At 40.0% G+C, this 20,073-nt stretch overlaps 1 protein-coding gene across 1 annotated transcript; it reads right to left on the bottom strand.

The window, feature by feature from the left end:
- Positions 1-85: 85 nt before the first annotated feature.
- Positions 86-19,775, bottom strand: naa25 (N-alpha-acetyltransferase 25, NatB auxiliary subunit). Its single transcript, XM_085280344.1, has 24 exons — positions 19,681-19,775; positions 18,074-18,159; positions 13,642-13,780; positions 13,446-13,564; positions 11,862-11,936; positions 11,668-11,775; positions 11,242-11,320; positions 10,857-10,968; positions 10,627-10,716; positions 9,302-9,474; positions 9,088-9,200; positions 8,787-8,994; positions 7,376-7,465; positions 7,113-7,293; positions 5,393-5,492; positions 5,131-5,282; positions 4,922-5,047; positions 4,585-4,828; positions 3,651-3,774; positions 3,493-3,558; positions 3,311-3,408; positions 3,107-3,217; positions 2,842-2,982; positions 86-2,214 (listed from the first exon to the last, which is right to left on the bottom strand). The coding sequence occupies exons 1-24, from the start codon at positions 19,736-19,738 to the stop codon at positions 2,092-2,094; spliced, it is 2,916 nt and encodes a 971-aa protein (XP_085136470.1). The 5' UTR covers positions 19,739-19,775; the 3' UTR covers positions 86-2,091.
- Between the last annotated feature and the right edge of the window lie 298 nt (positions 19,776-20,073).

Here is a 20,073-nt window from a genome sequence, read left to right as displayed (position 1 = left end):
ACAATTTAGAAAAGTTGTCCAAATCTAAAGCAGACTTTTCCTTTTCCTAGTGTTGATAATAACAAAAACATAAAATACAGCAAAATCCTCACATTTACCTTGTTTTATTTAAAAAAAGCTTTGACATTCCAGTGTTTCTGTTTTCCATTTTCTAACAAAAGAGGGTGGCAAGATGACACTCCAGATTGTCAACCATTATTCTCAACACATGTAATCAGATCACAGACACCTTCTGTCCAACCACTCAAACAGATGGGCTCGACTCTTTAAAGAAAAAAAAAAAAAAAAAAAGGAAAAAAAAAAAGGCATTTATTAGCAGATGTGTATGCCACTGAATGTATATTCAGGACTAACAGGAAGGGGAAGAGTTTGTCATTTACTCACATATTCACATTGCTGTGCCAAATTCTTACAACAGTATAAATAAAACTGCACACAACCTGCAGTGCCATCAGTGCCCCTTGGTATTTGTAAACTATGCCTCCATTTGCTTCTTTCCTCCACCTCCTGTTTACTGATGACAGCACAAGATGCTAATTTTGCACAAATTGGGAAGATGCAGCAGCTGATGACACCATTTTGGTTCACGAGTCTTTTAGTAGGGGGAGGAAGGAAGATGAGGGAATAAAGCGGGAATGACAAAACCATTAACACAGGACAAATCTCATAGCATCTACTGCACCTGCTTTTAAAAACACACTGAAGTCCTCACTCACACACAGTACTTCAAAAAAAGGCTGCCTCAGCTATTTACAATTAGGTCCAATGTCTGCCTGTGAAACACACCTGAGACAGAAGAGTTGTCCCAGGACAGTTACTATGAAGCTGCATATTGGCTGGACATATAATCTGGTCTAGTATGAACATGAGTGTCAGTATATCCAGTCTAGTCACAGTCTCCTTTGCATTTATCTTTATAACTGTCACTTTTTCTTTTTCCTTCAGCAACGCAAATTCAAGCAGTTGCATATTCGCAGCCTCAACAGAAAGCATGTTTTTGGTGAACATTCATGTTATGATAGTCATAGATGGTCTCTTAAATAATTCTAATCATTCCTGTCTCTAAAAGTTCTGAAGCCTGATTTCTTCTTTGTGCTGGAACAACCTGATTCCACAAGACCGTGTTTACAAGCACCGCTTCCACTAATGGTGCCACTAGTATTAAAAAACAAACAAACAAAAAAGAGCGGCAGACAATAACCTCCCCAAAAAAGAAAAAAAACCCAACCCTGATTAAGTAACTCATTCCAACATTGCTCTTTGTAATACTGCAACTACAGAGGTGGTTCCACTTTTAGTGCTAAAGTCACATAAACACACAGGGTACACGAAGCAAAGGAATTTTTTTTTTTTTTTTAAATGACGATGACAATAATTTGTGTATGGGGAAACATCAGTCTGAAGGCTTCCTGCAGGCGGTCAGGCGTCCAAAGAGTTACAAAGAGTTCATTGCAAAATTGTGCCCATTTGCTCTCCAATGTGCTGGAAAAGCAATCCTTCAACTGCGTTTTTCTTTTTTTGGAACTCACCAGAAAATAATAGAGTCAAAAATAATAAAAAAGGAAACATAACTGACCAACACACATAGTGGTTTATTGTGTCTTATATTCTCATTTAGTCACGGAGTTGTGGTTGTTGCTCTTTATTATGTACAATAATTTATTAGATTAGCTGTTCTAAAACTGCGTATTCACTAATTTATTTATTTTTATATATTTATTATTATTATTTTTTTTTCTTCTTCTTCTTCTTCTTTTGCACCTGTTAAAGGAACATGTCTCTTTTCCTCATTTTTACTTAGAACTGTTGTATAAATTCATGAATTTCATTACAAGCTTATGTGCTATAAGAGTTGCAAATGTTCCAGAGGTGTGTGTTGAAAGAAAAAGAAAAAGACATCAAAAACTCACAAACGCCGAGTGAGAATTTCAAGGTCAGAAATGACTGAGAACATGGGAGGCCCAGGAACTTCCATCATCAGTGAAGAGGGAAGGATTTGTAGGATAGCTGGTGGGCTGACAGTAGATGGTGGTGTGGGGCATTTAGGGGTGATGGTCGAGGGCGAGTTATTCTGGACATGCGTGATGGCGTTCATATCTTGAGGTTCTTTATAGTTTCTGTTCTCTTCTTGAGCAGATCTCCCACCTCCTGTAGGGAGCGGAGGTAACTGCACTGCACCTTATCCGTAGCAGCTTTCGTAAACGACACTTCCTCCTGAAACACATGAAAGAGGAGGTGAAACCTCACAGTCGGGCAGGAGATACTACAGTTAAACTTTGGATTTGAGGCTTAAAAGATTTAAGATCTGTAATATCCAAACCCTGTTATGTCTTTCTGCAAATTAAGGTATAAATTCAATCCTAATAGAAAATATCTAATGATTATGTCTGTGAAGGTTTCTCAGTCATCCAGGTCATCGTAGTCAAAGGAGCTTGCAAAGAAAAGCGTCTGGACTTCTTTAAGTTGCTTGAAGACGTTTCAAGCAACTTAAAGAAGTCCAGACGCTTTTCTTTGCAAGCTCCTTTGACCATCTAATGATTACTAGTTTCAGGCAAGAAGGTCCTAGGTTTGAATCCACCATATGGGCGGGGCCTTTCTGTGTCTGTGTCGTTTCTGTCCGGGTATTCCGGCTTCCACCCATGGTCTTCTAAATTGCCCATAGGTATGAATGTGAGTGAATGATTATCTGTGTTAGACCTGTGACAAACTATCCAGGGAGTATCCTTCCTCTCGTCCTATGGCAGCTGAGACAGGCTGGAGATTTTGTCAGCTACCAAACCTGTGTTTGTTTCTATTTAAAGAACAAAAACAGAACAAAAACATATTTTTCTCTGCACTAACCTGTGTGTATCCTTCCAAGGTTAAAGTGGACAATTTAAGTGATGTCATGGCAGTCTCTTGGCCCTTTATATGCTCCATGGCCTGTGTCAGCAGGTCTTGCAAATTCCCTGTCAGCTCCTGGAAGCCACACATCACCACTGGCTGGAAAAGAAAAGACACAACAACAGTGTTCAGGGCAAGTAGGTGGACAGCAGAGTATTGTTTATGAGTCCATATGCAGATACAGTACACCTAAAAATGGAAGGAGTGAAAGGGGCAACTGTACCAGAGCTGTGTTTGCATCCTTTTTCTTCTTTTTCTTTTTCTGTAAACTAGTCTTCAGTGGTCGAAGGATCTTGGCACAGTAACTAGCCATCCACAGGACTATGCACACAGTCTGAGCAAAATAAAGTGGTGCATATTATAGACAGCATGAGATTTGGTAGGAAACAAGTTGTAAACTGTGTGTGTAGAAACTGAGATGTTTCACCTCAACAAAGAAGACTAGGTTTTCTAATAAGGACGGCTGGGTTTTTAATTTGCCTTCTTTCATTTCCAATAAATCTCCTTTGCATTTATTCAGGATTTCTGTGGACAGAGGAGGAAAACATGAAGCATCCCAGATGTACAATAATGTTTATTTTTGATAAAGAAAATCATCTAGTGACTCACCTTGAAGCTGAACTACTATTGATTTGAAACCGTTACAGATCTGTGTCTGAAGCTCGGATGACCCATCTAGGAGGGTAAATAAGGAGTGGAGAGAAGAAAATTATCAGGCTAAATCCAATTAGTTTGTTAGTCTTCATGTTACCATTGTCTCTTCTTACCAAGTCCAGCCGTCTCGAGCTCATGTAGGTGGACAGACAACTGCAGGGCTGCAGCCTGACACTGACAGCTTCCACTGGACAAAGCTAGGACCAGACGGGTCGAGGGTGGTCCCAGGAATGGATACTGGAATAACAACATCACCATTACAGCAAAGCACTCCAGTCCGCGCAAATGTACAGCAAACGTCATGTGAAAATATGGATGATGTAGAGATTTGGTCGAAACTCTCATCTGACCACTTGGGGTTGCTGTAAATTAGGTTAATTCCAGTTACCCTGTGCAACATGGATCCAATACATTTGGGGAGGATGTTAAAATTGATACATGATGATAATTAAAAGATCATAAGGTGTATTCCTGATCAAAGAGTTTCTGTTTAAGATCGTTTCACTGCTGACTGGGACACGGTGAGCACACCATCACCACACACACACTAACCAGCTGGAGGAGATTTCTTGTTGAAATATTGTGCCTTCGTATTGTTTGATTCTTGAATCTAAAAATAAACTGTTAGTTGCCCAACAGTCACGATTTTAAAACTCAAATCGGACAACTCTAGACTAATGCACTGGCTCCTTCCTGGAGAACAGAATTCATTTTGTGCATTTTCTGGGCAAACGTGTGGACTAAGAAATAGACAGTTGAGATTCAGACTTTTTTGTGTCTAAAAGAAAAATCCTTCAAATTCATTAGAATGCATATGCCATCACCTTTCATGTTTAAAAACAATAAATAAATAAAAATAATCACTCTTTGCCTTCTCTTTCATGTATTGCTGTGAAGTGAGCCTTTGTATATGGGACAAAGGAGTCAGTGAGGTTGACTTCAACTCAAATGTATTTGTGTAGTACAAAATAATACAGTCGCCTCAAGGCACTTTATACTAAACGGTAAAGACGCTACAATAACAGAGACTTGCTTGTTTGTGTGCACCTGTATGTGTTTTTCTGCCATCTGAGCTGCTGTCTGTAGAGCCTGGTTCAGCTGGGAGAGCAGGCTGCTGAGAATTGAGGTCTTGTCTCCCACTCCGTTCTCATTAGATATCTCAGAGTTTTGCTGTGAGGGCATATGTGCCAACGCAGCCAATGAGGCGAGGAGGCGAAGCGTTAGAGAACGTATTCTGAGCCACATGGACTCTTCCTCTAGAGACTGACGTCTGTGTTCATCTGTTAGCTGTCTGTAAACAAAAGAGTAGCACAGGGTTGGATTGGAGACTGTGAGTGAGTACCAGCGTCTCTGTAACCAAAAACCCCCCAAAAAAGGACTATACCTGTCTTTAGGATCCCAGCACGTAAAAACAGTTAGGTCTCTGTTGTCCCTCATACTATCCCAGGGGATGTCATCCTCTTCTGCAGACAAAGACATGGCCTTCACACTCTCTTCCAGACTCAAGACACTGTAAAACAGAAAAATGCAACATCACAATCAACTATAGATAGAAATCCACAAGTTTATGTAAATTAGTGTGAATATTCTTACATATCAGCCTCAAGGAAGAGGTCGAGCAGCATCCTCTCAGTGCGGACCTGGGCAAAGTGCAGCGACTGGTTTAACCTGTTTCTGAGAGCAATGAACTCTGGGATTTTCTCAAACGCTCCATACTTATATGCCTGGATGATATACTCTGAGGTCTGGTGGAAAGAAGACAGAGGCAAAGGAGAGATAAATAAGGAAGGTAACGTAAGAGCAGGAGATCCAGTAAAAGTCTCTGCAGTTAAATCACAAAGAGGGATAGACTTACATCTTTCTGGTTCGAGTGGAAAAACCTGAGGGAGAAATTACAGGACTGGGAGGCTGCAGCAAACTGACCCAGTGACTCAGCATAGCGCGTTAACAGAAAACTGCAAAAATTAAAAAGATGTTTTTAATTAAAGTATCTGAGTCAAAGCTCAGATAATTTCCTTGGGGATTAATAAGGTATTCTGATTCTGATGAGGGCAAGGACACATTCATCCGAAGTACAAAATTAGTCCGAACATTCTTTTACTCCAAATTAGGGCTGCCACAAACGATTATTTTGATAGTCGACTAGTCACCGATTATTTTTGCAATTAGTCGACTAATCAGATCATACATCCATTGGATGTAAAACGTACAACTTATTGCAGCATGCATCTGCTCTTATACAGCCATCATTAGCTTACAGCTTTAAGTGTTTAAGGTCTGTGCTAACTAACAATAAAGACAAGATGATAGTTTATTAAATTTTAATGAAGTTTGCAGATTGTTTCGGTGAAGTTTAATAAACTCAGCTGTCTGCTCCTTGCTATCTAAAATATAACAGGACACCGAAGTATATTCTCGAGCATCTCACACTTCTGATAATCAGCTGTCTGCTTGACGTTTATTCAGCTGTCTAAAAACTATAACTTTAATCTCAGCCAAACCGATTTACTCAGGAACAAATAAAATACTGAAAAAAGCCAAACAATAACATTTTAAAGTTATCTAAGTGACTTATATATCATGTTTAACCTGAGTAGCGAAAGACGGTGGTGGGTTTGAAAACGACTTGCCGGGAGTCCGGTGTTCTCACCGAGCCTTGAAGTGAGCCTTGAACCCCGGCTAGCTATCAAGCTGGTGGGTAACAGACGTCTCTGAAAACGTCGGAGCGCTTTTGAAAATATGTGGTGTCTTGATAAACTGAGCAGATATTTGAAGTTTACACAGCTACATTCTCGCCTGAAAATATTTTAAACATTTATTTTGTGACCCAGACAGAATAATAACAGTAATATTAAAACTAACTAGATGCCACCATTGTTGGAAACTGAGCAGGAATTCTGGGATAGGTTGGGCCACGAAGTATACACCCGACCCATCCTTCAAATCTGGGGAAACGAAGGGTGCATTTGTCGGCCGCATTTGTCAGTCTTCGTCGTGTCACTGTAACGTAATCGGCCTACAAATGCGGGCACAGGAGGATGCGGGTCCTGAATTTGGACACAGCTACGATACCGGACACTGCTTCTTCTTCTTTGGGGATTTAACGGCAGCTGGCATCCTTGTACATGCAGTGCTGCCATATTCTGTTTCAGTCCATTATTACACTCTTAAATCCTACTTATTCCTATGTCTTGTGGGATCTTACAAAGCTTCAAACAACGCGTCAACTATTAAATTAGTCGTCGACTTGTGACTAGTCAACTAATCGTGGCAGCCCTACTCCAACTTTTCATTTGATTCAATTTTATTTTATATAAAATTGAATTGAAGTCAGTTTCCTAACTTAAGGAATACTATAGATTTTATGTTGCAAACAATTGAAGCAACTACCAATTAAAGTGAAGTATGCTGTTGACCGACATATGACATGGTAGCAGACATGTTAGATATATAGTTAACTAAGCAACCGGAGCCTAGAACGCCAAGGAGCGACCAACCATCGGCAACAAAGTGTTGTGTGACGAGAAATCCGCTTTCTTTCCATGTTTCACCACAGAAACATGTTCTGTACTGACCCTATGGTGTCATGCTGTACATGCTTGGCATCCAGGCTTGAGTAAAGGTCCACTACAGGCTCAAACGCTCCCAGTCGACAGTACAGGAGCAGTAACAGCAGCTTGAACTGGGCGTTGGAAGGACTGTGAGATAGTCCCTCCTGGAGGAGACCCAAACACTGCCACATCATGTCCTCATCTCCTACAAGCATACAGATACACACATTTAGACACATCACATTACTGAGAGACAGGAAGTTCTGCACTCAAAAAGAAAAACTCACCGGTCTCTGTCCATAAGTCAATGTATACATGAGCGGCCATGAGACAATACATATCAGAAAACTGCAGCTCCGTCTTTAGAGCGTTCTTTCCTGTTCAGAGAGACCAAGAAGTCAGAACAAACAAAAACATGCACAAGGAACACAAGAAAAATCTTTAAAAGTGTTCAGTTCTTGTACAGTAAAGTCACCCTACAATTCTTAGAATGTTGACTGCAAACGTCCAACAAAGTCACCTTTATATCTTAAAAAACATGCCAAATATGACCAAGAAAAGTATGCTTGTCTGTAAAAATGAAAATGAAAAAATGAAGCCAATACCCAAGTGCTACACGTTGTATATGAAAGACAGGCAAAGCCACTGTGATGTCACCTACCGGTTAGTGAAGACCTATCTGAAACCTCAAGCTGAGCATTTTTACCTTCACCTTATTAGCTAACCGTAAACTGAGGGACACTATCTGCTCATTGGCTAACAGCTTATCAATCATAGCAAAGCATACCCTGTGTGTATCATCCCTTTTTATTCAAATTGGGACCATAACTTACAAAATGGCCTTTAGTTTGTACTCAATATTGGTCACTGAGACCACAAAGTCATTAGGCAATTGTTGCATACGTGTCTATATATTTGGATGTCTTATTGCAAACATCACAGGAGCTCCCTCTTGCTAATTAGAAAGAATACATGTTTGCTTTGCTCTTCAGACCCAGAAGCTACATCCATCTGCAGTCCATCTAATAGCCACTTTGGGTTGGCTTAAACCAAACCAAAACAAAAAAAACCCCCAACATCTTAAAATGTCTTGTTTTAGTAAAGTAAGTAATACAGATAATTAGCAGGTGCACCTGTGGTATCAATTTGAAACTCCTGAAGCTCGTTTCATTCTCAAGTTACTGCATTCATAAACTTAAATGTCCACATTGCCCGCCCACCTCAGCTTTTTACGGCTGTAGAGTAACAAAACAAGACAGCAGCTTAAAAAAAACCCCAAACAAACAAACAAACAAAAGAAAACAAACATCTGACACTTGAACATTTTAAGTCCGTAAACCAATAGATGACATAACGTTACCAATGTCTTTCTATTTTACAGTCTATGTCATGCATAACTGCAGTTTTATAACTTTATTGAACACACGAAAATGTATGAAAGCACTTTTTTTATTCCTGGAATTTCTGAGAAAGAAGCCCTATTAGTAATCAACTATCAGCATGTTCAACTGGATGCTGCTGTTATCAGAAGAAATGTGCCAGCAAACAAGGAAGGCATTCACACTTTGCTGTTGACAACATCACATATCTGTCTGGCTCCACGACAAGATTTCACACCTCTTAGCTGTGGAAAATCTGATGATCCTGAATGAATGTCAATCTTATGGGTCTAAGAGTGAATAAAAGTGTTGCTCTCACCAAACTTAAGCCCATGATGATAGTGAGCCTTAAGCTCTGTGATAAGATGAAGTTTGCCATCCACGTCGAGGGAATGATGCAGCCCTAGTGCACGGCTCAGCTGACAAACACACAAATGCCTCTGCAGCGCCTTGGTGTCCTCTGGAAAAGCAAATCCTTCCTCTTCCTGGTTGCCCAGTGGAACTGCTTCACTAAGATGATTAATGAACTAAAAAGAATTCAAAGACAGAAATGTGTTTCACGACCATGCTTTTCATTCTGCAAGAGGCAGTTCCACAGTTCTGCTTTAACTTTCTCTCACCTGAACGTGCTGCTCAGGAGACAGCAGGTGTAGGTATATTTTTAGGTCAGTGATGCAGCAGGGCTTGTCTCCAAACTTGTTGAAGAATTGCACCATTAACTCTAAAGGCTCACCTATTTATGGCCAACCAACAGACTGTCAGACTGAGGCAACAGGACATACATAAATACATGCTTATTCAGTATATGTGTGTGTGTGTGTGTATGTGTTTTACCTAGCAGGCTTTCCTCAGGACAGCCTCTTTCTCTCAGTCTGTGCATTAATTCAAGACGAGCCAAGTAAGGCCCTCTGAGTGAGCGGGACTCTTTGTTGTCCTCCCCCTTAATCCTCTCCTCCACAAACCTCACCACCTCAACCACAGTGTGATGTACTGAACCCTCTGAACAGCTACAGGATGGACAGAAAAAAAACAAAAAACTTCAGCGTGGACAAGATATAATATTATGAAGAAATAAGAGATAAATTGGACATATATAATATTATATAATGTCTAATTTGGAAAAAAAATATCCTCTATAAAGTTTGGAGAACAGCACAGCAGACGGTCATAGACACAAGGTGTTCCACATCTTGTTTGTCTTGCTGAAGGATGTGTGTATTTTTTAAATTAATAATTCATTTAATAATTAACACATGGCTTTCAGCAACTAGTAGGGATTTTTAAGGTTAAATATGCCTTAGTGAAGGGACTTTTAACCACAAGGTTGGGCGATTGGACGAATATATCGACGATAGACTCAGCTTTCCGTTGATCGTTTTTACAAGAGTGATTTATTTATTTGCACATGGGTAAGTTTGCTGATAATGTTGGTTGAAGCTAAGAGAAGCAGCTGCGAACAGATGCACCCTCCTCAGAGTGCGCTCAAATGCAGCGATTCATTTACTCACAACAGAAAGAAAGAAAGGCAGTAGCCTATGTTCAGAAAAACACAAAAATATTTTATTTAAATAAAAAAACCACAATGGTGGGGAGGGAAACAAAGAGAAACTGGCTTCTTTTTTCCACGATAACAGTGTTTATAGACTGTTCCAGAGTTTATCTGTCTTACACACTCGATCAAACAACAAAAATTAAAAAGTTAAAAATCAAAATGTCTCTTTCATAACATAAAAAACCCCAAAAAACAACTTCCAACGTAATGTTAAGTCTTTTGTGCGATTTGGCGCATCTCAAACATATAAATGAACAATCCAAAAAGTAGCTATATTAATACTGAAACAAACAAGAAAAGAAAGTCAATTATTAATTATTAAATATTAAAAAGAAATATTCCTTCCAAACCAGACTTACAAATTCTAAACGCGCAAATCAGTCCGTACATGGTTATACTGCTCCTCCCATCAAAAAGTCAGCGCATGCGCAAATATATTCCGTCCAATAATCGTTGGTTATTGGACTGACGATTTTTGGTTGGAAAACCGAATTGCCCAACCTTATTTAACCATCATGTGTGGGTTTTGTTAAAGTAAGGGAACAGATGCAGAGTTCACATGGATGGAAATCTTTATGCATTCAAACTCAAACACCTGCGTACTCACTGTTCGCCTTCTTCTGGCGGGCTCCACGACTGATCCACCAAGTGAAAGAGAGAGTCAAAGTAAGCCGGGTAGAACTGCCAATCATCAGGACTGCAAAGAAACACATTTTTTTGGTTGTTGTTGGCTGATATCTGTACTCCATCAGAAGTGATGTGCATCGACTGATGCCATGTTCTGATCAGTTATTGGTCTTGGACAGCTTGTGCACTGTTAAGATAAAACTCACTCACTTTTTAAGTAGCAGTTTGTGGGCCAAAGCGTTGCACTCTGGCCAGCGTTGCAGTCGCTTGTACAGCATCATACATTTGTTTTCTCTGCTCTGCAGCTCACTGGTCAGCTTCTCTGTGCAAAAATACAAGTATTAGCTGAAGAGGAATTTCAGGATGCACAGCATCAGATTTATAAGCCATGTGTGCCACATTACTTCAAACTATCCCTGTTATTTTATTGAGAATGCTGTTTAACACTTTATGTTCTCACTACAGCTTACTTTAAATATAAATAACTTTTTCTTTTTCCTGCCAAACATGACTGATACTATTTCAAAGTGTTAATGTCACATGGTCAATTTAAGAAAGTGTGTGTGTTTGTGAGTGTGTGTGGGGATCTACCTACCCCCAAGTGGGCCCCGGATCACTTCAAGGGCCTCTACACATTTCCCCAAGCGCTCTAGGATCATAAAATACAGTTGCACCTACAGAACACAAAAGTTAAAGTGAAAAAGTAACGACTGTGCAATATTCTAACATTTGTATTTTCATCTTAAACATGTATGCAGTTAACACTAAAGTGCAGAAATCAGGGGGTTTTTTTCTGGCAATTAATGTGCCATGGGTTTCATTCACTAAAAGTTTTTTTTAATGCCAACATGACTACTGTAACTTAAAATATAAGACTCTCTCAGCTGTTAATGAAAATCCAAAGGAAATTCTGAATTTTAAAAATAAAAGTTGAGTAACTGGGATTTTGCCAGAATCCTGCTGTCCATTTAAGTTGGTTTCCATTGTCATAACACTGAAGTCATAAAGCCAACATACTCACCTCTGCTTCTGCTTCAATCTTTTCCTCCTTGACCATTTTTTCCACCATGCGTTCAGCCAGAGGCAGGAACATGGTCTGAGCCAACTTTTCATCTTGGGCTGAGATTGCCTTAGAAACAAGCACACAGTACTTTTACTGTCTGTTACCAATCATTCTAATATTTCAGCATTCATGTTATAAAAGCTTTCTTGTACCTGCATCACAAGACTCATGACCGACCAAAAGTAATAGGGATTCTTCGGGACAATTTTATACAAGGCCATTCCTGCCTGTAAATAGGAGGATGTAGCCATTAATACATTAATTCTGCTCCTAAATCAATGGAATTCATTTTCACGTAGAGCTGGGCGATATGAGATTTTTTCATATCACGATATGTTTTTTTCATTTCAGGCGATAACGATATCTATCACGATATAGGCCAAATAACTATATTTGTAAGATTTAAATGTGCCGTTGCTCACAAGTAAAATGTGAAATAATCAGCAGCTTGTTTTTATTTAAATATTTATTTCCCATAATAAGTTCAACAGGGTAGATGTACTTAAGGAACATGAGACTTTTTCAGATAAATAAAGGCAAATATTGCAAACTACACAAAAGGCAGCCGCTAAAGCGTTTAAGTTTCAAAACAGAACAAACGAAACAGACTAAATTGTCAATTCCACTTAGAAACAAAATATTAATTCTAAAAATAAATCTTAGTTTGTTTTACAGAAGAACAGACAAAACTGACTAACTTTTGTCAATATCAAATAAACTGAGAACTAAAAGGAAATTCTCAATCTCTCCTTGTTGTATAGCTTAGCTTTTCAAACAGTTTTAACAGTTACTTTAGTCTGACAAAAGCCGAATGATGAATTAGCGCTTCCAGTCAGAGACTGAGGCTACGTCCACACGTACACGGGTATTTTTGAAAACGGAGATTTTCCGTTTTCGTTTTAAAAAATAATCCCGTCCACACATAAAGGCAGAAATGAAGGAAAATGCTGCTATGAACATGCCAAAGCAGCAGGTGGAGCAAGATTCCTAACCGTGCAGAAATGTTGGCCAATCAGAAGTCTAGAAGCCTCGGTGGGAAAAAGTAAACAAAGCTGGGGCATAGAAGCAGAACCGAGTCGTATGTGTGGAGGGACAGTAACTGTGTGTATATGTAAGCATTTAAACACTGCAGAGAGTAAAATTAACAGTAACAGTATTGTAGAAATTCATTTCACCGAAACAATAACGTGGCGCACAGTGTGACGCATGCACCAGTTTATTGTATTTCCAGACTTGCTTTCGGCACAATTTGCAGTGCACGCTACTCTGTTTTTTGTCAGACTTGAAATAGCCGAAATACCTTCACACTACGGAACTTCTATGGCTCTTCCGTTCGACAATCTCTCCGGCATTGGAACCATCATCTGTGTTCCCTTCGATCACGCTCGGTTGATTTTTCTAGTCGGCACACTCATTTCCTCCATTACCCGCTGGCTGCTTCCCAAACAAACACACGTGCGGCTTGGCACTTGTGCTGTACCTAACAAGTCACGCGACGTGACGCTGCGGCTGTGATTGGTTCGGCTCTGCGCTACTTAATTTGGATTGGCTGACCTTTTTTTTTTTTTTTTTTAAGAGGACAAGAGCGGCGAGGTCTATCGCGATAGCTTAATTTCTCTATCGCGTAAAAGTTATATCGCGATACATATCGTTATCGTTCTATCGCCCAGCTCTATTTTCACGTGAGCCCATAAACCTGCTTGTTGCTCATATTTGCTCTTTTTGAGCTGTCTCACCTGCTGCATCTTTTTGTATTCTCCCACACGAGCGTACGCCATGAAGAGGTGAGAGTGATACTCTTCGCTTAGAGGAACCTTCTTCACTGCAGCCTCATACAGCTTGGTGACCAACTCAGCTGTGGACAACACACATATTCAATATTCAGTCATCCAATGTTAATACCAGCTTTCATGTGTGCGCATATATACTCACGACGATGCATCTCTCTGTACAGTATAGTCAGAGCCTGAAGCGAGTTGTCATCAGTGGGCTCGAGAGTGGCCACTTCCTGGGCTAAAGTGAAAGCTTCATCCTGCTTTCCAGTCCTCTGAAGGCCAATCGCCTTCAGGACCTGGAGGAAGCAGAAAAGACTGAGTTATAAAACTGAATGAGAAGGAAAAGGCAAAAAAAGAGAAAAAGATAAACATTACAGATTTCATTGGCACGAATAAAATGGCAAGCCATTGCAGAGGTTTTCAGTTAGAGCTAGAAGCACAATGGCAACCCAAACAAAGGTTTTCAACAAGACAATTCCAAAGACAAGGATGCACTAGGAACCTAAAACCTTCTGATGTCAAAAACAGTTTAATAAACAAATTAAATTTCTGCTGTCTTGATCATTTTAGAGCCCCACCTGTAACACTGCAGCAGTGGCCCACCTGTAGTTCAGTGTACAGTGTGCCTTAAGCATGAATCCACAGTACTGCAATGATACTCTGCCACTTTGGCTGATGATTGGCTGATTGCTTGCAGTCTGGGAATGGCCCATCTGACTGCAGAGAGCTCTTTCATTGATGGAGGCAGTGTACAAAGTATGTAATATAAGTGATGGTGATACAGCTTCAACTCCAGGATGAAACTTGGAAATTTTCCCAGCTTCTGGCTTCACTTGGGAATTGGATCAACCCAGAATCAGACTCTTCCTTTTCTTTTTTAAGAAACATCAGGACCTTCTCATGATTGCCTGATGCTGACTTCATTTTTTTTTTTTTCACGGTGAGTTTTCAACTAAAAAGCAAAGCGTTTAGTGTTTATATATGTTACGCAACAAGTTCATATTTGAATTTCCTGTTGCTTTTTTGCAGCGGTGTGAAATGGCCTTAACTGTTACTTTGCTACAGGCTGCAAAAAAATAGCGAATGCCAACATCTTTATGCTTTTGTTGTTTTAGAAAATAATTTTGAGATGAGACTGTGATTATGACTGGATACCATTGTCACACCTTGGACATACAGAAGTCGTTTGATCATATAACACACACACACACACACACACACGCACACACACGCTCTGGAGAAAAACAATGCTGAGAGACAACAATGTGGAAACTTGATGGGCTGACCCAACACACAAATACTGGATGTGTGTTACTGTGTGTCCAAGCGGACTTCAAAAAGAGTATAACAAGAATAAATGCTCGGCCGTCGGGTCTCCTGCCTTCTGTGTAACCAACAGAGTATTACTGAGGAGTTAGAACCAACAGAGTCTCGGGGACTAAGGATGTAGACCTGCTACATCCTTAGCAATCTTATTTTTATTGAATGAGCCACATTGCTCCTATTGGCTGCCCTTCTCTGTCACTCACAGACCTCTTGCTGAAAGGGGTGAGTGCAGTAGCATTTAAAGCTACAGACACACAAAAAAAACAAAAAACAAATAAACTGGGGTATTCAGGCATGGTCCAAAAAAATTGTGTGGTATTTAGTAGAGCAGGGCGATATGACCAAAAATATTTATCACGATATACATTTGAAAATTTGCGATAACGATATAACTGACGATATAATTGACACTAGACAAAATACTTTACAACTCCAGAACTTTATTAGTGCAAAAACCCCCATCAATGTATTTTCACTTAAACAAGCAGCTGTTTTTTTTTATGTGCATTAAAGTTATATAAAAATTTAACAGTGCAAATGCAAATTCCTTGCTGACAGTTTAACCAAAAGGCATTTCCAGTGGAAATTGGCCGACATATCCTCAGCATAACCATGTATAATATCCACAAAACTTAAAAAGAGGTTATACACACAATACGGTAATATTATGTTGAAGCACAGTACGTATCACTCCGCGAGGCTCCTGCCTACGATGCCGTAGTGCTCCGACAATCCATCAAGCGGTGCGGCTTCGTAGCTTAGCAAAGTTGTACTAAAACATTTGACAGATTTTCCAGCGCCGTGTACCACATAAAATTGTTTCGAGGTCAGTAAACACAACCAGAATTCATACATAAGGCACACGGGATTATAAGGGGCACTGTCGATTTTCAGAAAAATCAAAGGATGCCGTATTTTCCAAACAACACGGTAATAACGATGGGCCATTAGCATGCTCTACCAAAAATAGTGCTTTGTTGTGTATCTGACGGACGAAAGCTAAACCAGTTCCACACCACTTAAGTTGCAGCATTTTTACAAACCAATTCTGGTTCATCCGTTTCATTCAACGATCCGCTTTCGCTCTTCTCATTCTGCGTCACCGCCATGTGCGTATGTAAACATAGGCACTGCGCATGCGTGTTTTACCCATATTCTATCGCGATATTTCATTTTCCTATCGTTGCCCAAAATTACACTGGTATTATCGTGAACGGTATGATATAGCCCAGCCCTAGTATTTAGTGCTGAAACTTGTAATATACATTCTGAGAACAGGGAATAACACATGTCCCTAAGTCTTAAGATATGGGACCTTAACTTTAAAAACAAGATGGGAGAAAAAGTCACTCTAATGAGTCTGACCTACTCAGTCGTCATTTATCAGTTTTAAAACTTTCTTACCAAGATCAGGAATCCTACCAATTTTTACATGTTATATTAAAAAGTAATTATTTTGTTATAACTTGGTAGCAATACAGTGAGAGTAGCTGAAAATAAACATGGATCTAAGGGTGGGTGGTATAAACGGTATACGGTAGAAACAATATAAATTTGGCCAACGGTAGAGATTTTGACTATACCACTCTATCGCGATAACGCATGTTGATGTCGTCATCAAGCTGCGCCTGTTTTGGTTGAAAGCATTGCAGCAGCTGCAAACAACATCATCTGCAAATTATGCTGGGCGACAGTAATAGCAAAGAGTCGAAGCACTTTTGGAATATGGGGAAAGCCAAAAACTGCGCTTCCTCCACTTCCGTACCATTGATTCATTAATGCTGAATTCTCTCGCGGCTGCTCTATTCCCATGTTGTTGCAGTATATTAATGACTAACCTCGTAATGTGGATGGATTATCTCAGTTGTTCTCCTAACTGAAGTTTGGTCTGTTTATAGCATCCTACCATGCAATTGCATTTGTCCCTAACCACCAGAAACCCTCACGTTAACTTTTATCGAGTAGAAAAAAGTTTGCGTTCATCCTTCAGCTTCACTGTGCTAATGTTATGCTAACGTAGCTGTTTTGCTAGCGTTCAAGTAGCACATCATTATATACGAGCTAGTCCCTAGTAACCCTACAAATGTCACTGCTGTTTAGTTTTCTGTCTTCATTTATGTTGAAAGTGACAGCAGAGCTGCACGTTTTAAGTTTTTCAGATTTCTGCGCACACTGTCGATTTTTGAGAAAATTAAAGGATTTTAAGTGTGCCTTATAGTGTGTAAAATACGTTCTACAGAAGAAAAGAAATATATCGCGATATATATCGTTGCCGCACATGCTTCAAATTATACCGTGATATGGATAGTAGGCCATATCGCCCAGCTCTAGATCAAACCAGTAAAACAGTTTATTTTGGTGATCTGCAGCGGAGATGAAAGTCAACTTCAAATTTTCAAACTGTTGGACATCTAAAGTGTTACCAGAGTGAGAGTTAGCCGAGTTAACTGAGAGAGCTAGCTATCATTGTGGGACTGAAAATCCAGAGTGTCTATAATCCCAAGATTAGTAAACTCAGTTTTTACTAACACCGGGATTATACTTTCTACATCCTTGAATTTCATTAGACGGCAAGTGTGAGTGTCCACATCAATGTTTTTTGTGACTGTGCAGACTGCTCCGAGAATTTACATTACAAATATACATTCACTCTAGACCGGGGGCTTCAAAAAAGCATAACAAGTATGACTACTCAGCTATCAGGTTTCCAGGAGGCTTTGTCCGCAAATAAGTATAATGGAGGCCCAAATCTGCCTTTTGGACCATGCCCACTTTATTAAGAAGAGGAAAAAAAGGGGACAAACTGAACAGCAGTTTGGGAAAATGGCACAGCCCCACTCCTGAGACATGCTGAACTGACAAGTGTACCTCTGACCTGTTGTCCAGACGTTATTTTAATTCTGTGACTTTAAGACAGCTGTCCAGTCCTGCTGCAAATCTCTAATAGTGTGCATGAATATTCCGCTTTACAGGTGCTAGATGTGCATGAATCCACTGGATTATTGCAACACCTGTAACTAGCACTGAAATTCAAGCCTGAGCAAAACCTTGATGCGTCCCTCTTCATATTTTGGGACTTCAAATAATGTGATTATTAGAGCAGATGAGCACTGACACTAAAATTTTATAAAATATACTGTTTTTAATACATAAGCTCCACTGACCTACAGACCTGTACAGGTTCCTTGCAACAGTGGAGGAACCCTCACAGAACACCAACAGACCTCAACACTTTCAGCATGAACAGTCATTTAGTCACCCACCTTGGCACAGTGCAGGTCCTTATGTTTCTTCAGCAGTTTATCTGCCTGCTGTATCGCCATTTTGTTATTGCCATTATCAAGGTAATCTGGGAAGCACAAGAACAACATCGCTTTTATTTAATATTTATTTGGGGGATTGACAAAGTAATTCAGAAACTATTTTGGTTTTGGATTCATTTTTTTCCTGTTTTCTAAGCAAAAACATCAGAGTGGGCCCAGCTTATCAGGGTTCGTGTTGCAGAGCAGGATAGTATTTGCAAGGGTCTGGAACGCTGTTTAAACAAAATTTGAAATTTTACCATATTAATCTGAGTTACAGATGCTTTCACGTCTATCTGACCTGTAAAAATGATCGGCAGATAATGAAAATAACTGCCAGTAAATCTTTCACTATAATTAAATACAGCTTATCTTAGTGAATGGTTAAAGTATGCGGCTTCAGACATAGACAAGAGATACCTCAGTACAGCTGAGTGCCAAAATTAACCGTACCAGACAGCAGTGTGCTTATGTCATGTCTATTCTCTCGGTTTAAACTGTCATCACAGGAGGGAAAAGTTGCCAAATCCTACAGAAACCAGGGGAACCCTGAGGTGTACTTAAGACCCGGTATTGATCAAGTTTCAGCTCTAAGTTGCAGTGAAACTGCAATAACTGCATTACAGTTTAAGCTTCACTCCCAAAGTAACACGGGGGGGGGGCGCAAAAATCCCCCGCGCGCACACAGATATGTATACACACATAAAACAATGCGTATTTTCGGTTTGTAGACTTGAAATACTATTTATTTTCCATCAGTGCAAAACTAGCAGTAAAAGAAATTAAAACAGCTTCAACTGGTGTGAACTGTTTTAATTTCCCCTCACGGAACAACACCAAATAGTCCATTATTTACGTTATTCATCAGCACTGTTACTGAAAGGTCCGCGAGCTGACAGCTAGCTAGCAAGCAAGCATTACATCTCAACCGCTAGAGTTAGCTTGAAGCATTGTCCTTAAACTACTATGAACCTAAATTTAGCTGGGAGTTAACAGTGGAACCTTCAGTCTGCTACAAAACAACTAAAGCGTCACAGTGGCGTTAATCGCAAAGGAAATATATGTCAGACAGTGGAAGCCAACTTGCATCAACGAACAACTTTTCTTTTTCTCAACCTGCAGCATGTGCAGGAGCTTATTGATTGACTGCAGCTTAGCTGACACACTAGCAAGCTAAGCTACGCTACGCTGTTAAATAGCGCCCATGAGCTAGAGGAGAAAGCACTTCGACTTTGAGAACGAGTCAAGCCGAACGACAAATAATGTCCACACGTTTCATTGCAACAACGCCACCGAGAATCTCTATAGATTTAAAAGGGACAGGCTGTTTCATTCAGAGACCCGACACTGGAGATGTGTTCTACCCCGGCTTGGTTGAAAACCGGGTAAGGTGCACTGTCATTGGGCGCTGCGGGCAGCAGAGTCCGTGGCTGCAGCTGGAGGGGCCGCATCGCTGCCCCACGACTCCAGCAGCCTCTAGTTTAAACATATTCTCCAGGACAGGGCACAGCTGTGTTTACCGAACCTCCACACACAAAGAAATGTGTAACTTTCCATTGAAAACTTACCGTATATAGGTCTGAGCCTCCTGTCGTTTGGATCTTGCACATGGCCTCTCGCCGCCATGGTGTAGTTTACCTGCTGAGTAGATGTTCACGCATGCGTATTCGAAGCGACCTCAGGAAAGACTAAAGGATTTTATTTCTCGCTGAAAACGCAAAAGTATTGTCAGGATGAAATCTGTCTCAAGTTTTGACTTTAAACCTATAATAATACAATATGAAAAACAGACAGCTTGCTAACGATAAAAAATTTATTTCATAGCCAAGGAAAGTAGTTTTAGAATAGTTCGTGTATTTGTGGCAGATTAAATGTTTCGCTATCCAGATAGATAAAAAATAATTGTAAATATTGTTTAGCTGTGTTTATCACCTAATAAGTTTAAAAAAAAAACCCAGTTA

Source organism: Mchenga conophoros, linkage group LG7 (assembly GCF_057382185.1).
Source record: "Mchenga conophoros isolate Kocher_MC1m ecotype Shallow Benthic linkage group LG7, M_conophoros_male_GT1.1, whole genome shotgun sequence".
Lineage (NCBI taxonomy): Eukaryota > Metazoa > Chordata > Actinopteri > Cichliformes > Cichlidae > Mchenga > Mchenga conophoros.
The sequence above is the reverse complement of the archived record's forward strand: the minus strand, read 5'-3'. Positions and strand labels throughout refer to the sequence as shown.